Source organism: Hoplias malabaricus, chromosome 18, assembly GCF_029633855.1.
Source record: "Hoplias malabaricus isolate fHopMal1 chromosome 18, fHopMal1.hap1, whole genome shotgun sequence".
In the NCBI taxonomy this organism is placed as follows: Eukaryota; Metazoa; Chordata; class Actinopteri; order Characiformes; family Erythrinidae; genus Hoplias; species Hoplias malabaricus.
The window spans coordinates 5,001,401-5,028,129 of NC_089817.1; the positions used below are offsets into that span (position 1 = coordinate 5,001,401).

The following is a 26,729-nucleotide window of genomic DNA, read 5'->3' on the forward strand; positions in this document are numbered from 1 at the left end:
TTTTTGATTACTAATGGAAATGTTCCTTGGAATGTGGAGAGTATAGTATTAAAGTGGACATATTCACTGCAGGTCAATGTTTTGGCAGTTACTCTATATACCCTCAGTCAGGCTACTGTTTATGTTTTTAGTTTTTGTAGACACCCAGATCTTTTTTATGGGAAAAAAACTTTCAAGTAGATGTTCAAGTTGCTGACAGTTTAGTGTTTTTACTGAACTCACCATTCAACAGAGACCAAGACTCACCAAAACAAGCAGGACACTTTGACCGCTTAGTCGACGCATCCTTATAACGAGAGACATTTAAAGGCTGTGTTCAGTTCACACACTGGATGAGGGCATTAAATAAGGGCCTGTAACTGACCTGAGGAGCTGAATGAGTTTCCCACTGTTAGAGACGCTGAAACACAACAAAGAACCTGATGGAGTGAGATTACTTGGAAAGTCATTCAGAGCTTTGATGAATGAACTCTTTCTGAGTGTAACACGGCTGTTGAGAAATGACAGGTGTGTGCAGTTAGAACTTACTTTACTATATTAGTTCATGTGGTTGGTTGGCGTAGTGGATATCACCAGTGCCCATTCTATAACAGGGGGTTTGATTTCCAGCTTCTGTAAGAACACCACACAATCCGCTTGTTTCGACCTTGTGAAAGGTCACACCCGGGTTCAAACTGCTCCTCAGTGTGACCAACGGTGATTTTGTCGCTAGTTTTAGTGACTTTTCAGACCTTCTGCTGAGTTATTAAAAACATACAAAACAGACTAGCACCAAATCTATTGACTTTCTGTAAAAATCTTAGCTACTTCTTATAGTAGATTATCGCTGGTAGCACAACTCCTTACAAAACAACTGTTCTGATCGTGAGCGGGAGACACAGCTCCCTGTGCTCCCACGGCAGCTCAAACGCATGAGAATGAGATGTCCATCCATCCATTATCTGTAACCGCTTATCCAGTTCAGAGTCGCGGTGGGTCCAGAGTCTACCTGGAATCATTGGGCGCAAGGCAGGAATACACACTGGAGGGGGCGCCAGTCCTTCACAGGGCAACACACACACTCATACCTATGGACACTTTTGAGTCACCAATCGTGACTGGTTGAGTTAAAAAAGTGTGTTTTTGGACTGTGGGAGGAAACCGGAGCACCCGGAGGAAACCCACGCAGACACAGGGAGAACCCACCACACTCCCCACAGACAGTCACCTGGAGGAGACCCACGCAGACACAGGGAGAACACACCACACTCCTCACAGACAGTCACCCGGAGGAAACCCACGCAGACACAGAGAGAACACACCACACTCCTCACAGACAGTCACCTGGAGGAGACCCACGCAGACACAGGGAGAACACACCACACTCCTCACAGACAGTCACCCGGAGCGGGAATCGAACCCACAACCTCCAGGTCCCTTGAGCTGTGTGACTGCGACACTACCTGCTGCTCCACCGTGCCGCCCGAGAATAAGTTGTAAATGTCAAAATTATGCGGCCAAAGACACAGTTTTGCTTCCGTTTACCTTTAATTCAGGCCTTTTTCTGACATCCTGAACAGAGATCACAGAATTGACTGAAACATTCAGCTTTATTCAAACAGTAAACACACGAGCGATTGGACTCAGAAACGGCAAAACATCACACGTGGCGGATACCTGTACGCCCTTGGGCAAGACACCTAACACTACAATGGCCTAAATGCTTAGAATAAAGTTCTATGGCTCTGGTGAAAGCTAAGCCTTGACAGTCTGCTGTTTCAAATCCTTTAATGCTCAAAGATAGTTACCAAAAGGGACCAAAAGGTAGTGGACAATTTGGACCAGCAAGAAATAATGGGGGCTGGGTAAGTTAAGGAACATGGCCTTCTACTCCATTAACATCCACAGCTAAATTGCCCTTGAGCAAGGCACCTAACCACCACCTGCTCCCCCAGGTGCCGAGGTGGCCGTTTGCAGCTCTGGCTGGATGAGTGTTCCCTGCCCTTAATCGCTGATGGATTGCAATGGATGAGTCCAAATGTTGTGCTCATAAAAGCGTGTTAAATAATTTGAATTGTACTTAAGTCGCTCAGGACGAGAGTGTCTTCTAGATGCCATAAACGTAAACACAGCTACAAGATCATTGTAGTTAGTTCTTAAGTAACACCTCCCTCCATTATCATCCACGCTTTCCCACCCCTCCCCCACGACCTGAGTGACCACTAACTCCCGCGTCCTCTTCTTCACTGTCTCCATTTCAGAACCTCCCACTGTAGTTTCGAGCCTATTTACCAGCGTGTGATTCAAATTTCAAACAAAAACAAGGCCTTTCCAGCACAATGGCACAGAGCTGAAGGATAGTGTGGCATGGCTGAAACCTGAGCGCCTCTCTTCCTCCCTGAAACCAGAGAGACACGGGGAGGGTTTGCCAAGCAGTGACTCAGTGTCTGGGGGACAGGATAAAGAAGGGGGATGGCTTAAGAGGGTCCAGGTTTCATAGCCTCAGGCTAGAAGTTGATGGAGACAGAAGGCGTGCGGTAATGTGAGGGGGCCCGTTAGCTGTATGGGGGTCAGTTAGCTGCGTGGGGGTCAGTTAGATGGGGTTTGAAGGAGCGGGACACACAAGATTAGCTGTGACTGAGCGTTCTGTTTGTCTGTTGCCATTGAGCGTAGTTTCTGATCCCAGATACACACTGTAAGGTTTGTAGACACCCGTTATAATGAGTGAATTTAGCTAACTATTGTAATACTATACAATTAATGTACAAGTTAAAGAAAAGTACTACAAAGTGTTGCATTATAGACAGTTCTGGAGCAGCTGCACATGAACCTAAAGTCAGTATCCCCAATGCTGAGCACCGGCTAGAGCCCCTGACACCCTCTACATAGGATTGTGGAGCTGTGGAACTGTTCTCTAGATCAATATTTCCAATTTCTTGGAATGGCCCACGATGTAGTGACCCTCAAACTGCCCCCGTGTAGGACCCCTACAGATCTGACTTATTTAAGTGGTGGGTATTGACATGATACACACTGCTGTGGATACAGAATACCGTGGACACACTGTTGAGTGAAGTACTTGATTATTTGAGCATTTTGTTATATTCCCCAACACACCAGATGGCGGTCCGTTGATTGCAGCTACGGGATCGGGAATGGACCTGTTACGACGTCCCCCACATGACTCCAAAATCCAGGCCAAATGAGTACTGCTGCTGTCCCTTGTGAAAAGCAGTAAACCCCAAATTACTCCTGGGGGCACCTTCTGTTACCCCACTCCCCTCCCCCATGGGATAGTAGTAATGAGACTACATCTCTAATGAAAAGACATCTACACGACCAGATACCTTGACATGTTTGCTCACTCCTGAACCTGGCTACCTCTTTTAAACCCGACTTTTTCAGTTAACCCTGACTCACCCTCATCTGATGTTTTCAGATGCCTGGTTCCCGTTGGGGGCTGGGGGCAGAGATCTTCAGAGACTCAGCGTGTAACGACTTAGCAACAGGCTGCATGTGTTTGTGCATCCTGAGTCTGCTGTGTGTGGCGGAGCGTGGTTAATCACTCAGCAACTGAGTGTGTGTGTGTGTGTGTGTGAGTGGGGGTGGGTTGTAGGGTTTTGCACAAGTTTGAAAGCTCTGGAAAAGTGTGGAATTAAGAAACCCTGGAGATTATGGCGATCAAATCTATTACTAATAGTTTTAGTAAGTGATCAACCTGCCGATAATTTCAGGATAATTCAAGTAGCCAGTAAAATGACCCTAAAATCAAACTAATAATAGCCTTTAAAAGTGATACATTTAAATGTAACTGAGTATTTAAATAATATGAGAATGCAAAAACTCTCCATCAATAATAATGCTCTATTCAAACGAATCAGTGTCTGAGTTGTTCACAGTGGATGTAATAGTAACCAGACGTCCTCACAGAAAGCTGTTTCACCCAATGAACTAGTTCTAATTTTCCACATGATGTTGGAAACATTGTTTTGTAATAGTTCTACAAAAAGCATAAAGCCTAAAATATATAAATCTTCATTTACTTTGTGTTTGTGCTGCTTTTGCTAGGGGTCATGGAAGCGGATTATTACAATCCACATATTCAACTTGACACTGGTTTTATTCCAGATGCCCTTTCTGATGCAACCTTCCCATTTTTCCAGGCTTGAGACTAGCTCTGTGAGCACACTGCACTTAGTGTAAAATTTTTGACAGATTTAGCAGTCATTTATTCATATGTATATTATATGTAAATATGTATAAACATTATAGTGCTCCTCGTAACTGCATCTAAACCTAAAATTAACCAGTGTCACACTTTGGTTAAACAATATTCATTCGTTCATTATCTGTAACCCTTATCCAGTTCAGGGTCGCGGTGGGTCCAGATTCCAGTCCAGCCTACCTGGAATCATTGGGCGCAAGGCAGGAACACACCCTGGAGGGGGTGCCAGTCCTTCACAGGGCAACAAAGACACACACACTCACACACACCTACGGACACAGGGAGAACACACCACACTCCTCACAGACAGTCACCCGGAGAAAACCCACACAGACACAGGGAGAACACACCACACTCCTCACAGACAGTCACCCGGAGAAAACCCACACAGACACAGGGAGAACACACCACACTCCTCACAGACAGTCACCCGGAGGAAACCCACGCAGACACAGGGAGAACACACCACACTCCTCACAGACAGTCACCCGGAGGAAACCGTGCCGCCCTTAAACATAATAATATTGCAGTCATTCAAAATTGCTAAAGATTGTAGTTGCTGTTTAATAAACATCTGAAATGACCCAAAGACAAGTGACTAAAACACAAAATAAACTCGATTGATAAATCAGGCTTCAGCCGTCTGTGTCGTTTAAGACGTGTACAGGTTCACTGCTGGTTGGTGGTAGTAGATAAAGTGGCTAACCTCCAACGACAAACAAACTCGATCTGGTTCTTTACAGAGAGCCATTTCACATCCAGCCATTTCGAATGCCTCGGAATATATTTGGATTATATTTTGATTGGTGTGATTCTTCTTTGAAAAATGTTACAACCGAAACACAAGGAGAAGAGAAGGAGGGAGATAAAAAGGTCTTGAAGTGGGGGATGTTTCTTCGTGAGTAAAGGGCGAGGACATGTCCTTTGAAGTGGCTCGATGCTGAATTGGGAAACAGGTGCACACACAGATGAAAGGTTTTGATGGTGTGCTGCTTGTTTACTTTCACTGTTTTGAGAACTTGGTTGTTCTAACCTTTACTCACCCCTTTTTATTTGAACTTACCTTCATGGAGATGTGGAGATGTACATCATTTGTGCTCATCCTGGCGAGAAACCTCTGGGGAGATTCACAAAGCATCCACCCTTTGGTGTTATTCCAACACTTCCCTCCTCTTCCTCTATCTCTGTTTTCCTCTGTTTGTCTCACTCTCTCACTAACGCTCACACCTTCATTCCATTGCTGTGGTGTGAGGGGAAGGGAACACTTTGAAATAATGGCTTGACTAACCCTACAGTGGTGGCTAACAATGAATGGAAATCAGTAGCCTCTAATTAACACAGTGTTGTTAGCATGATGCTAATAGTTGGTTATTCACGTTTCACTTTTAGCATTGTTGTCTGAATCAGTTGTTCGTTCATTCACAGTGTGTTTTCCCACTTCCACACTGACATCTGCTCTTCCCATTTAGCTGGTGATCTGCGTTCTCCACAGGGGTCACACGTAAGTGGATGAGGAACTTTCCGTGTGCTGCCACCATAATAAAAAAGATCTGTGCTGGTTTTAACCTGTAACTTAATACACAAACCAAAAGAAAACAAAAAAACAACAACAATTCTTCAGTCATTTTCCATTTTCTCAGCTCCACTGCCCAAACAACAGCACTTTGTAGTTCTCCAATTACAGTAGATGGACTGTAGTATGCTCTGCATACTGTGTTAGCCTACATTCACCCTGTTTTCCAGTGGTCAGGACCCCCACAGAGCATGACATGGGTGGTGGATCATTCTCACTGCTGGAGTGACACTAATGTGGTGGTGGTGGTGGTGTGTTAGTGTGTGATGCACAAGTACACGTTTATCAGACAGAGCAGTGCTGCAGGACTTCTTAAATACCCACGGTCCTGTTCCTAGTTCCTGACCGTTGAAGAACAGGGTGAAAGAAGGTAAATAAAGTATGCAGGACAACATATGGACTCCAGTGTGTAATTGCACACTTCATTGTCAGTGGAGCGGATAAAACGGACAATGACTGTAAAATACTAGAGAAAGGTTTTTTTTTAACGTAAAAATACTGTATTTTTCCTGCGGACATTTCTAAAACTTTCCTGCGTAACCTGAGCATTTGACCTCTTTAAGGCCCCGCCTCCCTGGGCTGATTTTAATCCTCGTCACCACGGCAACTAAATTCAAATCCAAACCACTGGCACCAGGGTCTATAGCAACACATTAGTAGAGGATAATTCTCACAGCGTTGGTCCAGGGCAGAGAGGTCGGAGAGATGTTACGTGACACACTGTGTGTGTGTGTGTGTGTGTGTACAGACCAGTTAGAGGAGTATGTTTGAGCCCTGATTTCCTGATTTTAACCCTGTGTTGTAGCGAGAGGAGAGTAAACATAGCCGGACCGCAGACGTCCTCCTGTGTTGGTGCTGTTATCTTGGGCTGAATTCCACAGTGCCTCGTCTCCTCCGGGACAGGGTTAATGATTAACTCTCAACACACACTCACACACTCACCAACATCACAGCATGAGATAGGCTTCTGTTTAAACAGCCCTGTGCTCTCCTGGAGCGATGTATGTAGATATTTAGAGACTGATAATGTACTGTTTTAACTGTTGATGCTTAGCGTTAGCATCACAGTGTGTCTATGTTACTGTTACAAATGATTACACAGATTTACACCGTATCTTTAAAAAGAATCCACTTGGTTTTATGACAAATATCATGTCAATTCCAGCTTCGACACCTAAACCAGGCTTATGTTGCTCGTTATTAGAGTAAAATAAGTGAACCCTGGCTGTGTCTGTGAGGATTTGTGAAGCTGTAGTTTAGGAGGGGGTCCTGAATGAGATAAACATGTCTTCGGATTCACCTGATCCTGAATCAGGTCAAATCTGACACCTGAGCAGAGAGAGGAGGAGATATCAGACTTTTCTTTCTGTGTGGCAGTTTAAACCCCAGGCCAGTTTAAAGGACGCCTCCATGACAGAGAATAAAAGAGTCTTTGAAAGGTTGATTCGAGCAAGTGCGTGTGAGAGGGAGCGAGAGAGAGAGAGACAGAGGTGTGAGTCACCTGGGTGTAGTCACCTGGCAACCGAGAGAGAGAGAGAGAGAGAGAGATAGAGTTTCAAAGCCTCCAGAAGTGCTCAGTGTGTTTACTTTTGAGCGAGGAAGAGCGGCTGTGCTCGAGTGTTTTGAAACGTGAAACATATGATGTTTAATAGTTGCCTTTTATAAGTAGAAGTGTGAATGACTGTTTTTTTATGTTATTTTCACTCATCCTTTTGTATTGTGTCATTTCTGTTGAGAGTAAATCTGTCAAAAGCCTTGGGGTTTGTATCCTATGAGACATTAATGGTTAAAAAAAGGGTTACATTAACCTGTTAACCCTTTGGACTATGTAAATGTCTACTGCAGAGAAAATGTCACAATGAATGGACCAATAGAAATGCTCCAAAATCTTTTATCATCGACCTTTGGGGATGCATGTTTTTCTTTGGTGTTCTCTCTGTGTCTGCGTGGGTTTCCTCCGGGTGACTCTCTGTGAGGAGTGTGGTGTGTTCTCCCTGTGTCTGCGTGGGTTTCCTCTGGGTGACTGTCTGTGAGGAGTGTGGTGTGTTCTCCCTGTGTCTGCGTGGGTTTCCTCCGGGTGACTCTCTGTGAGGAGTGTGGTGTATTCTCTCTGCGTCTGCGTGGGTTTCCTCCGGGTGACTGTCTGTGAGGAGTGTGGTGTGTTCTCTCTGTGTCTGTGTGGGTTTCCTCCGGGTGACTGTCTGTGAGGAGTGTGGTGTGTTCTCTCTGTGTCTGTGTGGGTTTCCTCCGGGTGACTGTCTGTGAGGAGTGTGGTGTGTTCTCCCTGCGTCTGCGTGGGTTTCCTCCGGGTGACTGTCTGTGAGGAGTGTGGTGTGTTCTCCCTGTGTCTGCGTGGGTTTCCTCCGGGTGCTCCGGTTTCCACCCACAGTCCAAAAAAACATGTTGGTAGGTGGATTGGCGACTCAAAAATGAGTCCGTAGGTGTGAGTGTGTGTGTGTGTTGCCCTGTGAAGGACTGGCGCCCCCTCCAGGGTGTATTCCCGCCTTGCGCCCAATGATTCCAGGTAGGCTCCGGACCCACCGCGACCCTGAACTGGATAAGCGTTACAGATAATGAATGAATGAATGTTTTTCTTTGGTCAGCGATGATATGCATTAACTGCAGACTTCGATAAATTATTCATAGTAATTTATAAAATATTCTTGGATTAAAACATGATAATGATCCACGGTGTTAGGTTCTGGTTCTCTGACCCTCTCCTTCCTCTGATTCTCGCCCAGGTCGAGTGTCTCTTTCAGGGGGAACCGCTCTGAAGGTAGAGAGCCTGGTGCTGGAGGACGAGGGATGGTATGAGTGTCGCATTCTGCTGTTGGACAAACCGTCTGACGAGACACGCAACGGGAGCTGGACACGGCTGTCAGTCACAGGTGAGCCTTTGCTGTCCTCGAGAAGTGAAGGGGGCTTGACCAATGGAATTGGAACAGCGAAGTTCTATAGTGATATAGACAGATAAGATACACGATTATGATAAATACATGAAGAGAACTATATAGCAGCGGAGTGGCCAGTGCTAGACCGTGAGAGATGACTTCTAGGTGTGAGCCTCGGAGCCAAACACAAGCATCTGTTAGAGTGACATCTGTAAGTCATGTGTTAGCAAGACACAGCGTCGCTCCTGCCCCACAGCTGTCGAAGCAGTGCATCGCACCTCTGTCCCAACACAGACACCAAAGCTTTGTGCTGGTTCAATAGACTCAAACCCTTCACACGCAGCAGAGTCATGCCCACTCAGTCCTCCACACTCAGCACCTGTTACAGGGCGATGCTACACCTGTCATGGAAGGCTGCCTCCACTCGTTCAGCCACGCCCTGCCTCACCAGCCTCACTCAAGCACAGCTCTGGCCAGGTTACGGCAGCTATTCCTGAGTTAGATCAGTACATTTGGACTGGAAACCTCAGGCATATTCTAGAAACCCATATTTACTTTCCATAGTTGGCTGGGTGATTAAGCCTGCTACGAGGAACCCATACCAGATTACTCAGGCCTTATCTCCCTCGTGAAAGACCTGTCTCCTGGGTCAGGTTACTCAGCTAGAATGGAACTTCCCTATAGACCAGGTTACCCCAGTCATGAAGGATATGCCTCAGTGGCCTGGTGACATCACCTGTGAAGGCTATGCCCCATAGACTAAAAGGTATGCCTTAAACACTTGGTCTCCCCAGCTGTGAACCCCAGTATTGAGGGTACACACTACAGGCCAGGTTACCCCCGCTGTTATTAACCCCAGTTTAAAAACATGGGCCCCAGTTCTCTCTCAGTAAAGCCAGCTGTTCTCATTTCAGAACCTGTCTGTGTACAGCATCTGTAAATGTATAAATGATGATTTATCATCTCAAGTTGCTGCTTGTTTGAGCCGTGAGCTGTGTGTTTGTGTGTTCAGCTCCTCCCGTTTTCGATGCAACTCCGCCTCCTGTCACAGAAGCCTTCCTGAGGCGACCGATCACACTGAAGTGTGCAGCCCGTGGCAACCCTCCTCCCACAATCAGATGGTATAAGGATGGAGTCCTAATGAAGCAGACAGGCAATGTGAAGGTGAGAAACAGGGGCTGGTACATGAGTGAAAACAAAGCAGTTTATATTAATGTTTATAACATCTAATAAAATACTCAAATCTGATTATGACCAAATAATATAGAAATTATTACCGTCTGAAAGCGCTTATCCAGTTCAGGGTCGAGGTGGGTCAGGAGCCTAAATGGAATTACTGGGCACAAGGCAGGAACACACCCTGGAGGGGGCGCCAGTCCTTCACAGGGCAACACACACACACACAGACACTTTTGAGTCACCAATCCACCTAACAACATGTGTTTTTGGACTGTGGGAGGAAACCGGAGCACCTGGAGGAAACCCACGCAGACACAGGGAGAACACACCACACTCCTCACAGACAGTCACAATGAGGAAACCCACACAGACACAGAGAGAACACACCACACTCCTCACAGACAGTCACCCGGAGGAAACCCACGCAGACACAGGGAGAACACACCACACTCCTCACAGACAGTCACCCGGAGGAAACCCACGCAGACACAGGGAGAACACACCACACTCCTCACAGACAGTCACCCGGAGGAAACCCACACAGACACAGGGAGAACACACCACACTCCTCACAGACAGTCACCCGGAGGAAACCCACACAGACACAGGGAGAACACACCACACTCCTCACAGACAGTCACCCGGAGGAAACCCACGCAGACACAGGGAGAACACACCACACTCCTGACAGACAGTCACCCGGAGGAAACCCACGCAGACACAGAAAGAATAGGTCTTTATAGATGTTAGTGTACGTTGATGTCAGGTGTCATCAAAGGTTTATGTAGGCGTCCTTATGCACGACAAAGTTCAGTATAATATTATCAATTATCCTAATATAATAAAAGATAATAAATATTAGCACAAAAGGAAACTGTAAACATAAAAATGAATGTTAGATGAGTCCAGAACATTGCACATAGCTGTAGATTTATATTAGAACACACTTTATTTAATTTACTGTATTAAAAAATAAGGGTAAATTGTTTATGCAGCAAATGATTCCAAGCATTTAGAGTAAAAATGACAAGTGCAGAGCCGCAGTAATATGAGCTCTTTATTTAATAAATCATGAATAAATAATCATTGATGAATGAATCAATGAATTCATGTTCTCATACGTACTGGGCCAAAGCTGCACTGAATACACAGTGATTACATTGTGATATTTGTGTCTGGCCTTTTATCATTTCCATTTTCGTCTGCCGTGATATTTCCATGAATCTGCTCCTCCCTTCCTGTCTTTCTCTCCCCTCCTAAACTTTCCCCTCTCACTCCCTTCATCTGTCTCTTTTTACATCACACACATCCCCTGTCTCATTCTCCATCACCACTTTACCTCCACTTCTCCTTCTTCCCAGTTTCTCTAATACCCTCTCCAATAACGTCTCTTACTATTTTACTCTCTCTCTCTCTCTCTCTCTCTCTCTCTCTCTCTCTCTCTCTCTCTCTCAGGTTGTGAATGGGAGTCTATTTGTTGCTTCAGTGACCAGAAAGACTGCAGGAGAATATCAGTGCCAGGCCTCAAACAGCGAGGGAAACGGGACTCACACCACACAGCTCAGGGTCAAAGGTTAGTGTCCTACTGATCTGTCTCTCAACCACCCTTCCCCCCCCCACCCCACACACACACACACACACACACACACCCAACACACACACACACACACACACACACACACACTAAATGAACTTCTCTCATTCAGACCTCAATCCCGTAAGACATTTGAGGTGTTTAAAAAAAAGTTCATTCATAGTTCACCCTTTTGTCTTTTCACTTCTACAATTGCTGCTGTTTCACCAAAAACTCATATCTCCAAACTAACTTTACAGGAAATGGAACAGAGTCTGATTCATTTAAAAAAAAAATCAGGTTAATGTCTCAAAGTTAGAACTTTGAGTTCAAAGAGTTTGAACCATTTCTAGTGGCTGATTTTATTCATTATAACATTCATTCATTCATTCATTCATTCGTTATCTGTAAGCTCTTATCCAGTGCAGGGTCGCGGTGGGTCCGGGAGCCTACCCGGAATCAACGGGCGCAAGGCAGGAATACACCCTGGAGGTCACAGGGCAACACACACACACACACCAATTATATCCAAAAATAAAAACAGACAGAAGGATAGAAGTGTTTGCTCTGACAGAGTGAAATGAACAATATTACAGACGGCTACAGAACTGTAGACTGCACTCTTGCTTTAATAGAGAGAGAATTTGACCACAGCGAGTGTTTCCTGAACTCCCTGCTGTAACTCACAGCATCCAACCCATCAGTTCATTAACAACACCACAGAGCGGAGCGCTTCGTTATCATTCAATTATGAGCAAACTGAGCTGAGTGACGTGAAGATTTGGAGAGGAGGAAATGCTAAACTGTGCAGGAATACAACACTGGAGTTAAAGAATCCTGATGTTAATACAGCCTCATTAGCTGGGCTCAGTAAATGTGAACTACCTGTGCTACTAAACAGTAGAGAACTCATAGGCCGCGGGTACAGGGAGGTACTTCCGACTTAAAATGGCTGATCATTTACTGCCCTCTAGTGGAGACTCTGACGAAGTGCACAGCAGCACTAAGAGAAAATGCTGTTGTTATGTGTAAATACATATTGAAATCGTGTGAAATGTGTTTTGAAATGTGTTTAAGATCACTGTCTCTCTTAATACAGATTTAAAATAAAAAATAAGCTATTTACGCTTAAGCTCCACCCCTTAACACGCATTTTCAAACACTCTGAAAGGGCTGGGACATGTACATGTACAATAACATTGGGTAATCTACATACATTACATACACACCTATAGCCTTTCTCTTTTTACCCCTTCCCTGCAGGTCCTCCTGTGATCAACATCCCCCCGAAGGACACCATCCTAAACATGTCCCAGAATGCCTTGCTGCAGTGCCAGGCTGAGGCGGACCCCCCGAACATGACCTATGTGTGGATGAGAGACGGAGAGAATGTCTACCATATAGAGTGAGTTACGCTCCTCCATCACAAACACCAGCTTCAGTGAGAATCTTGAATCTTAATGAGAACATACATCTGGAGACTCATTAGTTCTTAAATTTTAGGTTCTGGAATTAGGAGAAATACACTGTTAACAAGTTACATGAAAGTACTGAGGTAGTTACTCATCTTTTTCACAAGTGAACACAACTTTGAATCTGTGGCCTGCTTTGGTCAAAACACCACAAGGATCAAACATCAACAGCTGACTGTGCTGACATGTGCTGACAGCTGACATGCCTCGGGGGGGAGGGGACTTACATTTACGTTTCGGCATAGCTGCTCGAGATGAGGGTGGGTACATGAGCTTTGCCTGACGTAAACAAGGACTATTGACGTGCAGACTGACCAATTAAATGTTTACAGAGAAGGTTATCGACCAATAACGGTAGCGCTACAGTCAGATCGTCCAATCAGAAGATTTTAGGCTACTTCACCACACCCCCTTCTCACTCAAGCGAACCAATCGGAGTAGGGGAGGGCGGGACTAGTTTGTGAACGCAACGCTTCTCGAAGTTCTATGGAAGCTCTAGAAAAACAACATCCCGGACGTTTGTGAAATTCCGCCCGGAGTCTAAAAAAGAGGACATGTCCGGGTAAAAGAGGACGTCTGGTCACCCTAGTCTTTGGGCTCTCACATAGCGCTGTGATTGGAGAGACTCAGATGATGACAGAACAGTTTTAAAGTATCTCCACTTTATGGAGAATGTAGCACAAATCAGAACAGAACTCCTTTTATCCCGTATTTTTAGCCTTAAGCGGCCCCAAAACTCACTGGATGGTCCTGTTTCATAGTGTTTGTGGGGCGTCATAGTGTTTTTAATAATATTTCCTATTTTTTCCAAAGTGGATTCTCCAGAGATACAACAAAGGGATATTATTTGTTGGACGAGTTCACCAGGGGGTTCTTCTTTGACAACGTACGCTACATTTTCAATATGTGTATTTGTGTGTGTGTGTGTTGTCAGGTCTCTGAAGTCTCGTGTGAAGGTAATGGTGGATGGCACTCTGCTCATATCCACTCTGATCCCAATAGATTCTGGGAACTACACCTGCATGCCCACCAATGGACTCCCAGCTCCACCCACCGCTTCAGCCGTGCTGACTGTGCGATGTACGTTTGCGTGTGTCTTTGTGTAACCCCAGTTAGTTCTTTTCAGGCCAATACTCAGTCCAGAGTTTTCCTGAAGCTCTGGAGCTTTCAGAGTCTGGGTCTCATTTCTGAAATTGCCAATTAACTGAAGTTTTCTCAGCAGTCAGTCCAGCTCCGAGATGACAACATCCCACTGTGTACCTTATAACAAATTCAGTTATATAACATTTTTACAGAAAAAGTCGCTTGAGTTGTAATGACAGGAGGATGGTGGGTAATTTGGCTCTCATTTTTACTATGGTCTTACGTTTGCTTCTTTGGTTGTACATTGAAGCTTTGCGGCTAATGTTGGAAGGAAGTTTATTTCCACCCATTAGCATTGTGCTAAGTGTATGCTTAAGTCCATCATATATTCCCTCAACGAATGTAACCCCATATTGATGTACTGATGACAGTTTTGTCCTTTTGTATGAATAAAATGCCTTCAGAGACTTAATTAAGGCACTGAGGCAAATGTGTGATGATTTAGCTAGTTGCTAGCACAATGCTAATTGGTTGTAATAAGCTTCTGTTTTAGCTTTCAGTTGTTAGCAATATTAGCCACATAGCTACAGTGCCTGACTAAAAAAATGATATTTCAGAACCTAGTCATATTTTGGCTGTAGCTTTAGGGCAAATTATTTTTATGTTAATATTTATAAATAATGTACAGAAAAAGTTACAGCAAAAGCAGACTTCTCGCTGCTGCTATGTGACAATTGTATTCATCTTATGTATTAAACAAATATGTCATACTGACACATTAAATCTATCTTAGCCTCAATAGCCCTGAGCGTCCAGTGCAAAACTAAAGAAGCAAACCCAGTTTCACTGTTCCACAGCTCAATTCTGAAGGGATTTATACCCCTTTTGCCAGAGATTGGCATTGAGCATGCTCATGTGCAGTTGCTCCAGAGCATTTAATTTCTTTTGATTAATTTCCATGGAGATCAGACTAATATTTGACCATAGTGTTTAATACAGTATGCTATATATTAGCATGTCTCTCAGAGATTTAGTAAAGGCAAGGTTCTGGTTACAGACCCTGCTCTGGTCAGTCAGATGCCTGCGCAGACCTTCCTCCCCACAGGGATGAAGGGGGTGATCTCCTGCCCTTTGATCTCTGAACCCCCGCTGCTCAGAGTGGACTGGACCAAAGATGGAAAAGCTCTGGACCTGGGGGCGGTGAGTGTCTACTTTTTTATTGCTGTATATTACAACTGAACAGGGCCCTGCTGCCTTTTTAGACTGACAAGTGGGAGCCGACGTCACCTAGAAAAGGATAGGTTTCTCTTTAAAGTCTTTGTCCCTCTCTCTCTTAGTTTTCAGGAGATCCCAAGGCCTGATGAGAACCTGATATTAAATTTTTCAGGAATGTAATTTAAGATGCTTTGTAGCCTGAGATTGAAAGCTTGGAGAGTTGAATGAGGTCGATGTATTATTAAATATATGCTGAAAATTCATCACCCCTCTCTTACTCTCTCCAGTACCCTGGCTGGACACTGACCTCAGATGGCTCCATCGTCATAGCGACAGCTAATGATGATGCTGCAGGTGTTTACACCTGTACGCCTTATAACAGCTACGGGACTGTTGGCCAATCAGGGCCCACTACGGTCATCCTACAGGTCAGAGCCTATATAACGAGCCTATGCTCATATATTGACATACTACAGCTGTTATATAATAATGCCAGTTTACATGGGGTCACTAACTAACTGTAATGAATGGGTGAGTGTGTGACATTGTCCACAGGTGTGAGTGATGGATTGAGTGTATATCATTGCCCATAAACACTGAATCTCATGTTTTGGTGCTCCAGGACCCGCCATCTCTGAGGGTCTCACCCCATAAGGTGTACAAAGAGGAGGTAGGCCAGGCGCTCCTGATCCCCTGCCAGGCTGATGGAGACCCCCCTCCTAAAATCACCTGGAACAAGGTGAGGCCCTTCCACACCTCTGTTAGCTCCTGTCCGTGACGGAGTTTACTGCCCTGTGGTTCTGATGCAGTTTATTTCTGTAGATCAGATTCACGCACTTCATTTTACTGACCGCCATGACACTGACTCTCCTTGTTTACTCTCCATCTTCTTTCTTTTAATACCCTTTGTTTGTCATCTTTTTTTATTCTCTCTACACTTTTCTCTTTCTCTGTTAATTCATTGCTTTTTTTCTTGTTTTGTTGCTTGTTTCTTTTTTTCTCCCTTTCTTTTCATCATTTTTATTTCTCTTTACATCTTTCTTTTTTCTGTCTTTTTATTACCTTTATTTATTTATATCTTCCTTTATTTCTTCCTTTGTTGCTTTATTTTCCATCCCTCTCTCTCTCTCTCTCTCCAGGTGGGTTCGTCCTCTCGTTCTCTGTTCTCTGTGCTGGTGAACGGTTCTCTGTTGTTGCTGTCACTCACTAAAGAGCACAGTGGTCAGTGGGAGTGCAGCGCTGAGAACCGCGTGGCAGCCGTCTCGGCCAGAACCACAGTCTTGGTGCTGGGTGAGTAGAACTGACCACACAGGACAGGTTTCTGACTCGTTTAGAGCCTCTGACTGGAGATTTCCCTCAAAATAACTCTCCCACATTCTTATCTAACACATACCTAAAGAAGAGAAGAAGTTCTGACGGGTCAGTGTGTGGACCATTAACCCCTCTCCCTCACAAGGACAGAACTTACATTTTAGTTTCATATTAATATTAACGTCCTAATCCTGATAACTGCACTGAAGAAGCACTGTACTGATCTGACTTAATCACATATGAATCCCACATGGATACATGATTTTGTTGCTAACACATTTTAAATCTGCACTGATCGGCCAAAACATTAAAACCACATGCTTGATTCTACACTCATTGTTCATTTTATCAGCTTCACTGACCATAGAGGTGCACTGTGTAGTTCTACAATTACACACTGCAGTCCATCTGTAGCCCTGCATACTTAGGTAGTAGTGTCACAGTCACAGCTCCAGGGACCTGGAGGTTGTGGGTTTGTTTCCTGCTTCGAGTGACTGTCTGTGAGGAGTGTGGTGTGTTCTCCCTGTGTCTGCGTGGGTTTCCTCCGGGTGACTGTCTGTGAGGAGTGTGGTGTGTTCTCCCTGTGTCTGCGTGGGTTTCCTCCGGGTGACTGTCTGTGAGGAGTGTGGTGTGTTCTCCCTGTGTCTGCGTGGGTTTCCTCCGGGTGACTGTCTGTGAGAAGTGTGGTTTGTTCTCCCTGTGTCTGTGTGGGTTTCCTCCGGGTGACTGTCTGTGAGGAGTGTGGTGTGTTCTCCCTGTGTCTGCGTGGGTTTCCTCCGGGTGACTGTCTGTGAGGAGTGTGGTGTGTTCTCCCTGTGTCTGTGTGGGTTTCCTCCGGGTGACTGTCTGTGAGGAGTGTGGTGTGTTCTCTCTGTGTCCGCGTGGGTTTCCTCCGGGTGCTCCGATTTCCTCCCATGCTCCAAAAACAGGGTCCAAACCTACATTGCTAGATGGATTGGCGACTCAAAAGTGTCCGTAGGTGTGAGTGTGTGAGTGACTGGCGCACCCTCCAGGGTGTGTTCCTGCTCTGCACCCAATGATTCCAGGTAGACTCCGGACCCACCGCGACCCTGAACTGGATAAGCACTCATAGATAATGAATGAATGAATATTCTAATATAATATTTGTTCCTTTAATCAGTGACTACCTCTGTTTTAGGACACTGCAGACTCTCTGTTTGCTAATTGTCATTACAGTGCATTGTGTAGTGAGCTGCTGGCGAGCAATGAGGATACAACCTCAACAGCTAAAAGTTATTATACTTTTCTAAATCATACACAGTCATCAGTAGATGAAAATAGAGAGAATTACACAGTGTGTAAGTAGGAAGAATGTGAAGAATATTCACGTGTATATATTTTTTTGTTGTTGTTTTGTGTGTGTGTGTGTGTGTGTGTGTGTGTGTGTGTGTGTGTGTGTGTGTGTGTGTGTGTGTGTGTGTGTGAAACAGGCACCAGTCCCCATGCCGTGTCCTCATTGTCCGTTGAAACTGATGTGAGTCAGGCCAATGTCTCCTGGGAGCCTGGATTTGATGGTGGTTTTACACAGACTTTCACCATCTGGTCAGTGTCTACAAGATCATTATCATTGTATGTGTGTGTGTGTGTGTGTGTGTGTTCATATGCAGTGAGCACTATGGCCTAAAGTGTGCAGCAGTAACTCCTACACAGTATTGCTCTTGTATCTGTCACATTTTTGTGAGGATTTGTTAGGATTTAACAGCATTAGTAAAAACGTAAGGTCATGTTGGACGCCTCTCCAATTCATCCCAAAGGCCCAAAGGTATTGGATGGACGCCATCATTCCAGGGAACACCATCCCGACGCTCCACATCCCAATGTTGGCACTGGGCATGGTGTATTCAGGCTCAGTGGGTAATTTGACCCTTTTCTATGGAGATCATACAAATTGTGTTTGTCCAAAACATGGGTTTGTTTAAAGTAGGTGTCTACAAATGTTTGGATAAACAGTGTAAGTGTGTTTGTGTGTGTTAGTGTCTACGTTCTCATTTTCCTGCTATTATAAGCTGCTCCATTGAATAATACAGCTGCCCAACTACAGCTGAAGTACTGAACTAATTGTTCTGATGTATGCAGCAGTGTGAGCCAGGCGAGCTAATCGAATCACAGCCTGGTTAAAGGGCAAGAGTATGATTCACAGTAACGCTTTGGGATGTCAGATCCATTTTGAAACATCTAAAAACCTTTGCAAATTGGTGTTGGAGAGACTCTTTCACCGTGTCCTCTTCCTGCAGGTCCTGGATGTGTCTAATCAATATAATCAAATACAAATGGTGTGACCGTTACCCTTTTGTTACATTAACAAGGACTCTGATGGTTCTGTGTGTGAAATGTGGCTATGTTGTGGTGCTACTGAGCATTAAGGGGTTAAAGAAGCGAAGGAACATACCAGCAAAGAGGCAAGAGCACCAGGTTCACCGTCTCTTCCTGTCTCTCTAGGCTGAAGTGTATGTGTTCAGCCGGAGATCAGCAGGAGTGGCAGTCAGTCCCAGGCCCCTCCTCTGGTTCCAGTTTGTTGGTCCAAGGCCTCCTTCCATCCACTGAGTATCAGTTCAGCGTTCTGCCTCAGAACAAGCTCGGCAGTGGCCCGTTCAGTGAAATCGCCACAGCCAGAACTCTGGGTAAGAAGCAGCTCTCATTTCGCAGCGTGAAAGCACTCAGCCTCTGGATTTGCCTCGTCCTCCCACTGTCCTGACCATCTGTCCATCTGTATGGTGCCTGCTGAGAGTAACCAAATCCCTTCCTGCTGCTCTTTCCTTTCAGAAGCTTTTGGAATTAGCTGTAATTATTTTCCTTTCGCTTCCCATTCAGATGCACTTCCCATGGCGTCCGGTCTGGAGCCGCCCACGCTGCTGTCCTTCAACCGGAGCTTGGACGGAGTTTATCTGTGGTGGGTCGCACCGTCACCTCAGCAACCGCCCATCGACAACTTTGTCCTCCAGTCACGTCTCGAGGAGGGGGAGTGGCTGAACGTGGACGAGGACATCAGCGTCAATCAGAGCGAAATGCTCGTCCTTGGGTTACAGAAGGTAAAAGCCGCTTAAGCTCCGCCCACAAATGTGCGGTTTCACAGCTACTGGTGCAAGGTTGAACGAACATTGTAGAAAGTGGTATACATTCGCATACATCTATATTCAGGCTGATGTGAAACTGTAAGGCAAGGCTATGTATACATGGATCCCATCCATCCATCCATCCATCCATTATCCGGGTCGCGGGGGAAGCAGTCGGAGCAAAGAAACCCAGACCTCCCTCTCCCCAGCCACCGCCTCCAGCTCCTCCGGGGGTATACCGAGGCGTTCCCAGGTTGGTCGAGACATGTAGGGTTCTTAGTCTGCCCCGGGGCCTCCTCCCGGTTGGACACGCCTGGAACACCTCACCAGGAAGGCGTCCACGTACACGAATCCCTCCCCCGACTAATCAGCACAGATCAGAACGCCCGCTTTCAGCACCTGTTCCTTTAAATGACAATGAGCCGCTCGCTGTTCACCCCTCCCCCGAGTGCACAGCAGTGAGGAGCGAGCAGCAGAAGCTCTGGTTTTAGCCGTTTTCACTCTGTTCTCTTTCATTTCCGTACTTGTTTTTATTCAGGGTTTTACTCCATTTAACTTTGTCTTTGTGCTCACATATAAATACAGTCCAGAGCTGTGCATTCAATGTAAGATGCAGCACAACATTAGAATCAGTGGTTTATCCCGTGTTTTTTATCATTTAGACAGCATACAAATAACCGACTGAGTGGTTTTACAGCGCCGTTAGTGTTTTGGTGGGCTCCAGATACACACATAAATGTGCATTTGCACTGAATGAGAGATTTGATTTATAATACGTCCCCTTCAGTGTTTTCAGGATCCACTTCCAAGCCTTTATTTGATGTTATTTTCTTTGCAGTGACGGTGGTTTCATAAAAGTGGATCTTATGCAGTGAGGCTTTTCAAACAGAAAATAAAAACATCTAGTAATATCTCCACTGATGTGCGTTGGCCGGTTCTACACCAGCTGCCTTTCATCAAATATAGGAATGTAAATTATAATCATTTCACTGAGCCTTTTCTTTTTCCTGCCATCATGCTTCAAGCCTTTTTATATTCTGCCACAACCAGCGCACACAAACAGACTTTACCAGTCAAAGCTGCTAAAAATCTTACGTATTTCAGAACAGGTTTGGCTTTAACAGCAACATTTAAGACTGAAATGAACAAGAGAACGTCAGTAACAACAACAACAGTTAAAAAACGGAAAAGAATTGGAGGCGGAGGGGTAGGCTGATGCCTGAAGGGCAAGAAAAAATGAAGATACACATGGTGTAATATTGGGGCAAGTTAAAAAAGGGATGGCAGATGTGATGGATGATGTAAAGAGAAGGTCTTCCCCTTTCTAAAGTCAAAGTCCAACAGTGTGTGTTATGGATAAACTTCCGGGAAGAGCCCAAACTGCACTACACTGCATATTTACGGGTTTGGACAAAAGCTCATGAAAACTTGCGTTGTAGGCTGCAGTTTCTCATTAGGTTGAGTGCAATATCTGGCAGCGCTTCGAGACGCTTTTCCAACTTTGCTGCAGTAGCTGTGAAAGCTTGAGAAGATCCCGTTCAATAAGAGTTTCCCACCTCAGTGTTTAAAATTCAGCAGCCTGGCTTTTCTCCAGATCTAACAAATAACTCTCATCTCTCTATGTTTCTTCTCTTCTTTCTACCTGTTGGTTCACTGTCGCTTGTCCTCAATCCTCTCTCTCTCTCTCTCTCTCTCTCTCTCTCTCTCTCTCTCTCACTCACTGTTCCTCTCCACAGAACTCTAACTATGAGCTAAGATTGCTGTCTCGTCGTGGGGAGCAGCTGAGTCTACCCAGTCGTTCCGTCAACGTGTCCAGTGTGGGTCAGTGTCAGAGCCACTACAACCTCTCCGTACTGCTCCGCTTGTGTAACTGTAGCTGCGGTTGATTGGATTATTTCCTTTGTTTAAATGGTTTTGTTTTTCCGTGTTGCCTTTGCGCATGGTCCCTAATGAGGGACAGTCCTGTACCGAATGTAGGGAAGAATCTAAATGAAGACGTAAATATAGACAGCGCTCTTTTGCTATTACAGGTGCAGGTCCGACCAGTTCCCGCCTCCTGGAGTTTGTTCCCCAGCCCCTGTTGGCTGGAGTTATGGGTGGCATGGGTTTCCTGTGCCTGGCGCTCCTGTTAGCTTTGGCCACGGTGTGTGTGATCGGACACAGGAGGAGCCGACAGCGCAGGAAGAGGATGGAGGGTAAAGAGACCGCACTTTGATAAACTCTCCCGAATCGTGAATGCCATTCAGACTGAGCTGCAGTCTTCCCAGCTCAACCACAGACACTTAGTCATCTACACAGAGGAGCAACACTAATCATCTCCCCAGTTACCATCACTTTACCTCATTCATTTTCCTTCCCTCATTTCAGATCTCCCTCCTGCCATGTGTAAGAGCCTGTCAGTGAAGTAAGTGTCTTTCATCCACATCTCATAATTTAGCTCATTTCCCTTTGCTCACTTTGTTAAAGGTACGCTCTGTGAATTATAATATGATGTACACTGTACAAAATTTATTGTAAATTTTACAGTAAAATGCTGGCAGCAGAGTTCCCAGGCATTTACCGTATTTTTACAGGAACACTACTGTATTTCAAATTTACAGCATATTACTGTAATTGAATAATACAATAATTTACTGTAAATACTGCAATTTACAGTAAAAAACTGGCAGCAGAGTTCCCAGCCATTTACCGTATTTTTACAGGAACACTACTGTATTTCAAATTTACAGCATATTACTGTAATTGAATAATACAATAATTTACTGTAAATACTGTGATTTACAGTAAAATACTGGCAGCAGAGTTCCCAGCCATTTACCGTATTTTTACAGGAACACTACTGTATTTCAAATTTACAGCATATTACTGTAATTGAATAATACAATAATTTACTGTAAATACTGTGATTTACAGTAAAATACTGGCAGCAGAGTTCCCAGCCATTTACCGTATTTTTACAGGAACACTACTGTATTTCAAATTTACAGCATATTACTGTAATTGAATAATACAATAATTTACTGTAAATACTGCAATTTACAGTAAAAAACTGGCAGCAGAGTTCCCAGCCATTTACCGTATTTTTACAGGAACACTACTGTATTTCAAATTTACAGCATATTACTGTAATTGAATAATACAATAATTTACTGTAAATACTGCAATTTACAGTAAAAAACTGGCAGCAGAGTTCCCAGCCATTTACCGTATTTTTACAGGAACACTACTGTATTTCAAATTTACAGCATATTACTGTAATTGAATAATACAATAATTTACTGTAAATACTGAGATTTACAGTAAAATACTGTAGCAGACTTGCTGTAAATTTACAGCTATTTTTACAGTGTAGTCAAATGGATGTCTATAATATAATACATTTTATAAATTTTCTAGTATTTACCCTAGAGCATGGCTGGATTTGATGTGACCCAATCTAAGGCCCATCAAAAACTAGCGTACCCCATCTGTCTTCCAGCGAGGAAATAAACACATTTTATACATAATATAAGTTATTATTCTTACTTTAAATGACTATTGTGGCTGGGGCAGTGGCTTCAAAAATTATGTTGCTGCTAAACAGCTTCAGGGCCATGGGGTCCTGGGTTCAAGTCGAGCTTTTGGTTACTAGGAGTGTGAGCGCTCAGCCACTGTGCTCCTGGTGCTGGCCTCTAGTCCTTGTGAAAGAGGAGGGGTGCATTAGGGAAGGTATGCTGTATAAATCCTGTATGAAGCCTGTTGTGTGGATCGTCTGCCTGGTGGGTGGGTGATGCAGTGTGGCGACCCCTAGTGGAAGCAGTCGAAAGTGCAAAAGCTTTACCTTTCACAAAGCTTTGTACTTTGGCCCCTAAAAACCCTTGCATTTTCTGAAATAACACAAAACACATAGAAAATAAGAGTTAATAATCTTTAATAATCTGTAAGAGTTTCTTAAGCTAGTGAGAAGTCACAGAGGGTAGCTTTAATACGTTTTTTTTCAGTCAGCAATTCACGCTTTAAACCTTCACACTCCCTGTCTCTCTCAGAGCTGGCACAGCTCCTGGCAGTCCTGACAGTGGTGTGAAACTCCTTCCTCTACGCCCCCTCTCCAGCTCCTCCACCTCCTCCTCTGACCACTCCTCTTTTGGCAGGCCCAGCTGCAGTGACTACCATGGCCAGAGACAGCAGCTGCTGCCTCGTTCCCACCCTCCATCTCATAACTCCCTACCTGAGAGTCATCTACACAGTTCCCCCGACTCCCCGCACTCCCCTGTGGAGTTCATTCACCGGGGCCCAGATGGCCGCTTTGTGGTGGAACCTTATGAAGAAGTTTACACTTCGGCTCCCCCTGCCAAGTCACCAGGGGGAGCTGAGGGTGCCACCGTTTGCAAATCCCAGTCACTGCGATCCTACAGAGATGAAAGAAGTCATCCTCCTTTTGTCCTGTCGGTGGACATGCCAGCCTGTGGATCGGACATCTTTCCCTCTGGCAGAGTGAATGCAAAGGTCAATCACGTTTCCCAGCATGGCTGCTATTCCCAAGAAGAGCAGTTTCCAAACCAGCTTCCGGATCAGTCAAGCATTTCCTCTGGAAGTACGAGATCCGAGCTCTATCCCCAGTCTGACAGCTACGCGTCAGGAAAACGAGGCAGCACTCGATCTACAGCCAGCACCTTAGTTCTGCAGATGGAGCATGAGAAGGAACAGGGGAACCTGAGCCGCTGTCTGAGACTGGCCCGCGAGAGAGAGGACCTGGAGCGAGAGCTGCGCAAGTACAGTCTCAGTCGGGATGCTGTTATCAGCTACGGCAGGAGAGGAGGGTCGCTTAGGGTGGAAAAAAGTAGGGACGTTGTGGAGAGTGAGAGCACGATCCGGAAATTGTCCAGTAGAGGGCACTGTGTAAACGGTGGCATAAGTAACTCAGGCGTAAGGGCGTCCTCCTGTATTCCATGGGAGGCTACACCTATGGTGTCTTCCAGTGACTTTCTTGGATATGAAAGAACTGGCCAGAGCTTGGAGGACTGTCATTTCAAACAGCTAATAAATCACAGGAGATCCCGAAGTCTAGAGCGAGGCGAGTATCAGAAGTCACGTACTATAGACCGAAGGAGAAGGAGAACCGTGACTGAAGGAACCCCTGCTTGCGTCAGGGATGAACCGTTTTACCCAACGCTGGACCGAGTTCATTACACTGTGGTGGGCAGCCCTAGGATTCCAGGAACCTACAATCGCAATCAGCACCATATTGTCCCTAACGTGAGTCATGCAGAAGATAAGCAGCAGGGGAGGAAGACCGAGAGGATCAGAGGGCAGGCTGACTGTGCCGGTGATTACGTGGAGATGTCTGTGGATGAGCCAGAAGCACAGGCTCGGACTCCCCTAGCGAGATCCACAATAGCTCAGAGTCGTGATGTGCTAGATTACCACCGGCCTAGTTTATACCAGCTAGAAAGAGAGAGCCGGACTGAAAGAGATGCAGGCAGCAGAACTATTCACCGAGGCTTGAGGAAAGATCTGGAGAGGCTGAGTAGCCAGTCAAGCAGAACCTTACCTCATCAAAGGCCCTCTCCCGACAAAGGTCTCAGAGTGGGTTCCCAACACGAGAGACACCACACGAGCGCCCCCAGTTTGGACTCCAAACTGTACAAGGAACAATTCCTGAGCCCTGAAGCCTGGATCAGCTCTCTGAGCACGAGCCGAAATTCCTCCCACTCTCCTTATGCACATCATCCTAACTCAGACATTCAGGACTGCCAGGTCAGTCCCGGCCAGGCAACCGATTCACAGGTGCCTTCAGAAAGTGCAGAGAGAGACCAATGCCTTCAGAGGATCTCTAACTCCCCTGGTGCCTCTACCTTGGACCCTCACCAGCATGTCGTCTCCGTACATCACAGTCCACCCACTTCGCCGACAGATGGGTGCAACTGCTCCTTGTCCCACTGCCACTCTCCACCAGCCCAAATGAGCCCGAGACATGAGGAGGAGGGGGAGGACGATGGGCCGGAAGTGGACGTGGAGATCCGAGGGTACAGGCATGTGCCGGAACCTGAGGGGAGCTGCAGGAGTTATGCGAGTCAGAGCAGTGGCAGGGGAAGCCTGGATCATCCCAGCAGTCGGCAGTCTCTGTCCCTCAGCCCCCCACTTACAAGCTCCCCAGAGACCACAGAGGAGAGTGACAAAGACGACACAGTCCCGCACGAGCCGGCGCTGATTGGACGGTGAGAGCAGGATCCTTCTTTATCCCATATTTAACTTTTTTATCCATAATAAAGTTATCCATAATTGTCATTGTTAAAGAAAACACATTTTACACAGTTTGCAGTAGGAATCTTACAAAACATACAGTTCGGCCCCTGGTCCGTCAAGTCATTCATTCATTTTCGATAAACACATTAAAATAACCACACACACACTCACCCAGTCACCTGTAGACAATGTCACACAGCCAGTTGAACCACCATTTTCCTATTACTGCCCATTAAGCCGCCTATAGGCTGCAGAAAATGTCTGTCTTAGCCCGTGGAATCATCTTGAATCTTGTTAAATACACTGCATTTCACTTTATAAAACATTTTCTGTAAAACAGATATTGTACTTACCTCACTGGCAAATTTTGGGCTGAATTTTCCCCAATGGATTAAGACCACTTCACTACATAGAGGTAATATACACATTCATAAAGTCTAGAAATATCTGTAATAAATGAGCCTCAAATGAGAACTGTAGGATACTGGAGCTTGTAGGTGTTTTAAAATGATTTCACTTATTTACTGTGTAGGCAGACGTATGAATATAAATTCATGGCTGTGATATTATAATATGAACATATTTACATATCTACATGTTACATATCTGTTTACGTAATTGGGGGCGGTGGGTACGAGTGAGCAGCTCTGATGTGCCCTTGAGCAAGCCGCCTTAAAGGCTAAGCACCACTTAATGGACCTCCATGAATATTCCACATTATTGTAGTTACTGACAGATATAAGTATGAATTAAAATGAAAATAGCAGCTTAATTTACTTTAAAACTGACAATTTTATTAAATTGACGGAAAAACCCGAGCTCACTACGGAAATTCTTGAACACGACCGTGACGTCACTGGTGGACAACAGCTGAACAACACCGCGGTAAAACACCGTTATGACTGACTGTTATGACAGTATCTAGCTAA

At 45.2% G+C, this 26,729-nt stretch overlaps 1 protein-coding gene across 1 annotated transcript in view; it reads left to right on the forward strand.

Moving 5' to 3' along the window:
• igsf9a (immunoglobulin superfamily, member 9a) overlaps positions 1–26,729 on the forward strand; it is a 49,471-nt gene that overhangs the window by 17,400 nt on the left and 5,342 nt on the right. The window contains exons 4-19 of the mRNA XM_066651020.1: positions 8,519–8,665; positions 9,681–9,832; positions 11,303–11,420; positions 12,684–12,825; positions 13,827–13,972; positions 15,033–15,175; positions 15,478–15,618; positions 15,813–15,929; positions 16,330–16,480; positions 17,953–18,064; positions 18,962–19,143; positions 19,334–19,551; positions 21,312–21,396; positions 21,606–21,770; positions 21,943–21,979; positions 23,601–25,772. Coding sequence (XP_066507117.1) covers positions 8,519–8,665; positions 9,681–9,832; positions 11,303–11,420; positions 12,684–12,825; positions 13,827–13,972; positions 15,033–15,175; positions 15,478–15,618; positions 15,813–15,929; positions 16,330–16,480; positions 17,953–18,064; positions 18,962–19,143; positions 19,334–19,551; positions 21,312–21,396; positions 21,606–21,770; positions 21,943–21,979; positions 23,601–25,772 — 4,228 coding nt within the window. The remainder of the gene's footprint in view (positions 1–8,518; positions 8,666–9,680; positions 9,833–11,302; positions 11,421–12,683; positions 12,826–13,826; positions 13,973–15,032; positions 15,176–15,477; positions 15,619–15,812; positions 15,930–16,329; positions 16,481–17,952; positions 18,065–18,961; positions 19,144–19,333; positions 19,552–21,311; positions 21,397–21,605; positions 21,771–21,942; positions 21,980–23,600; positions 25,773–26,729) is intronic.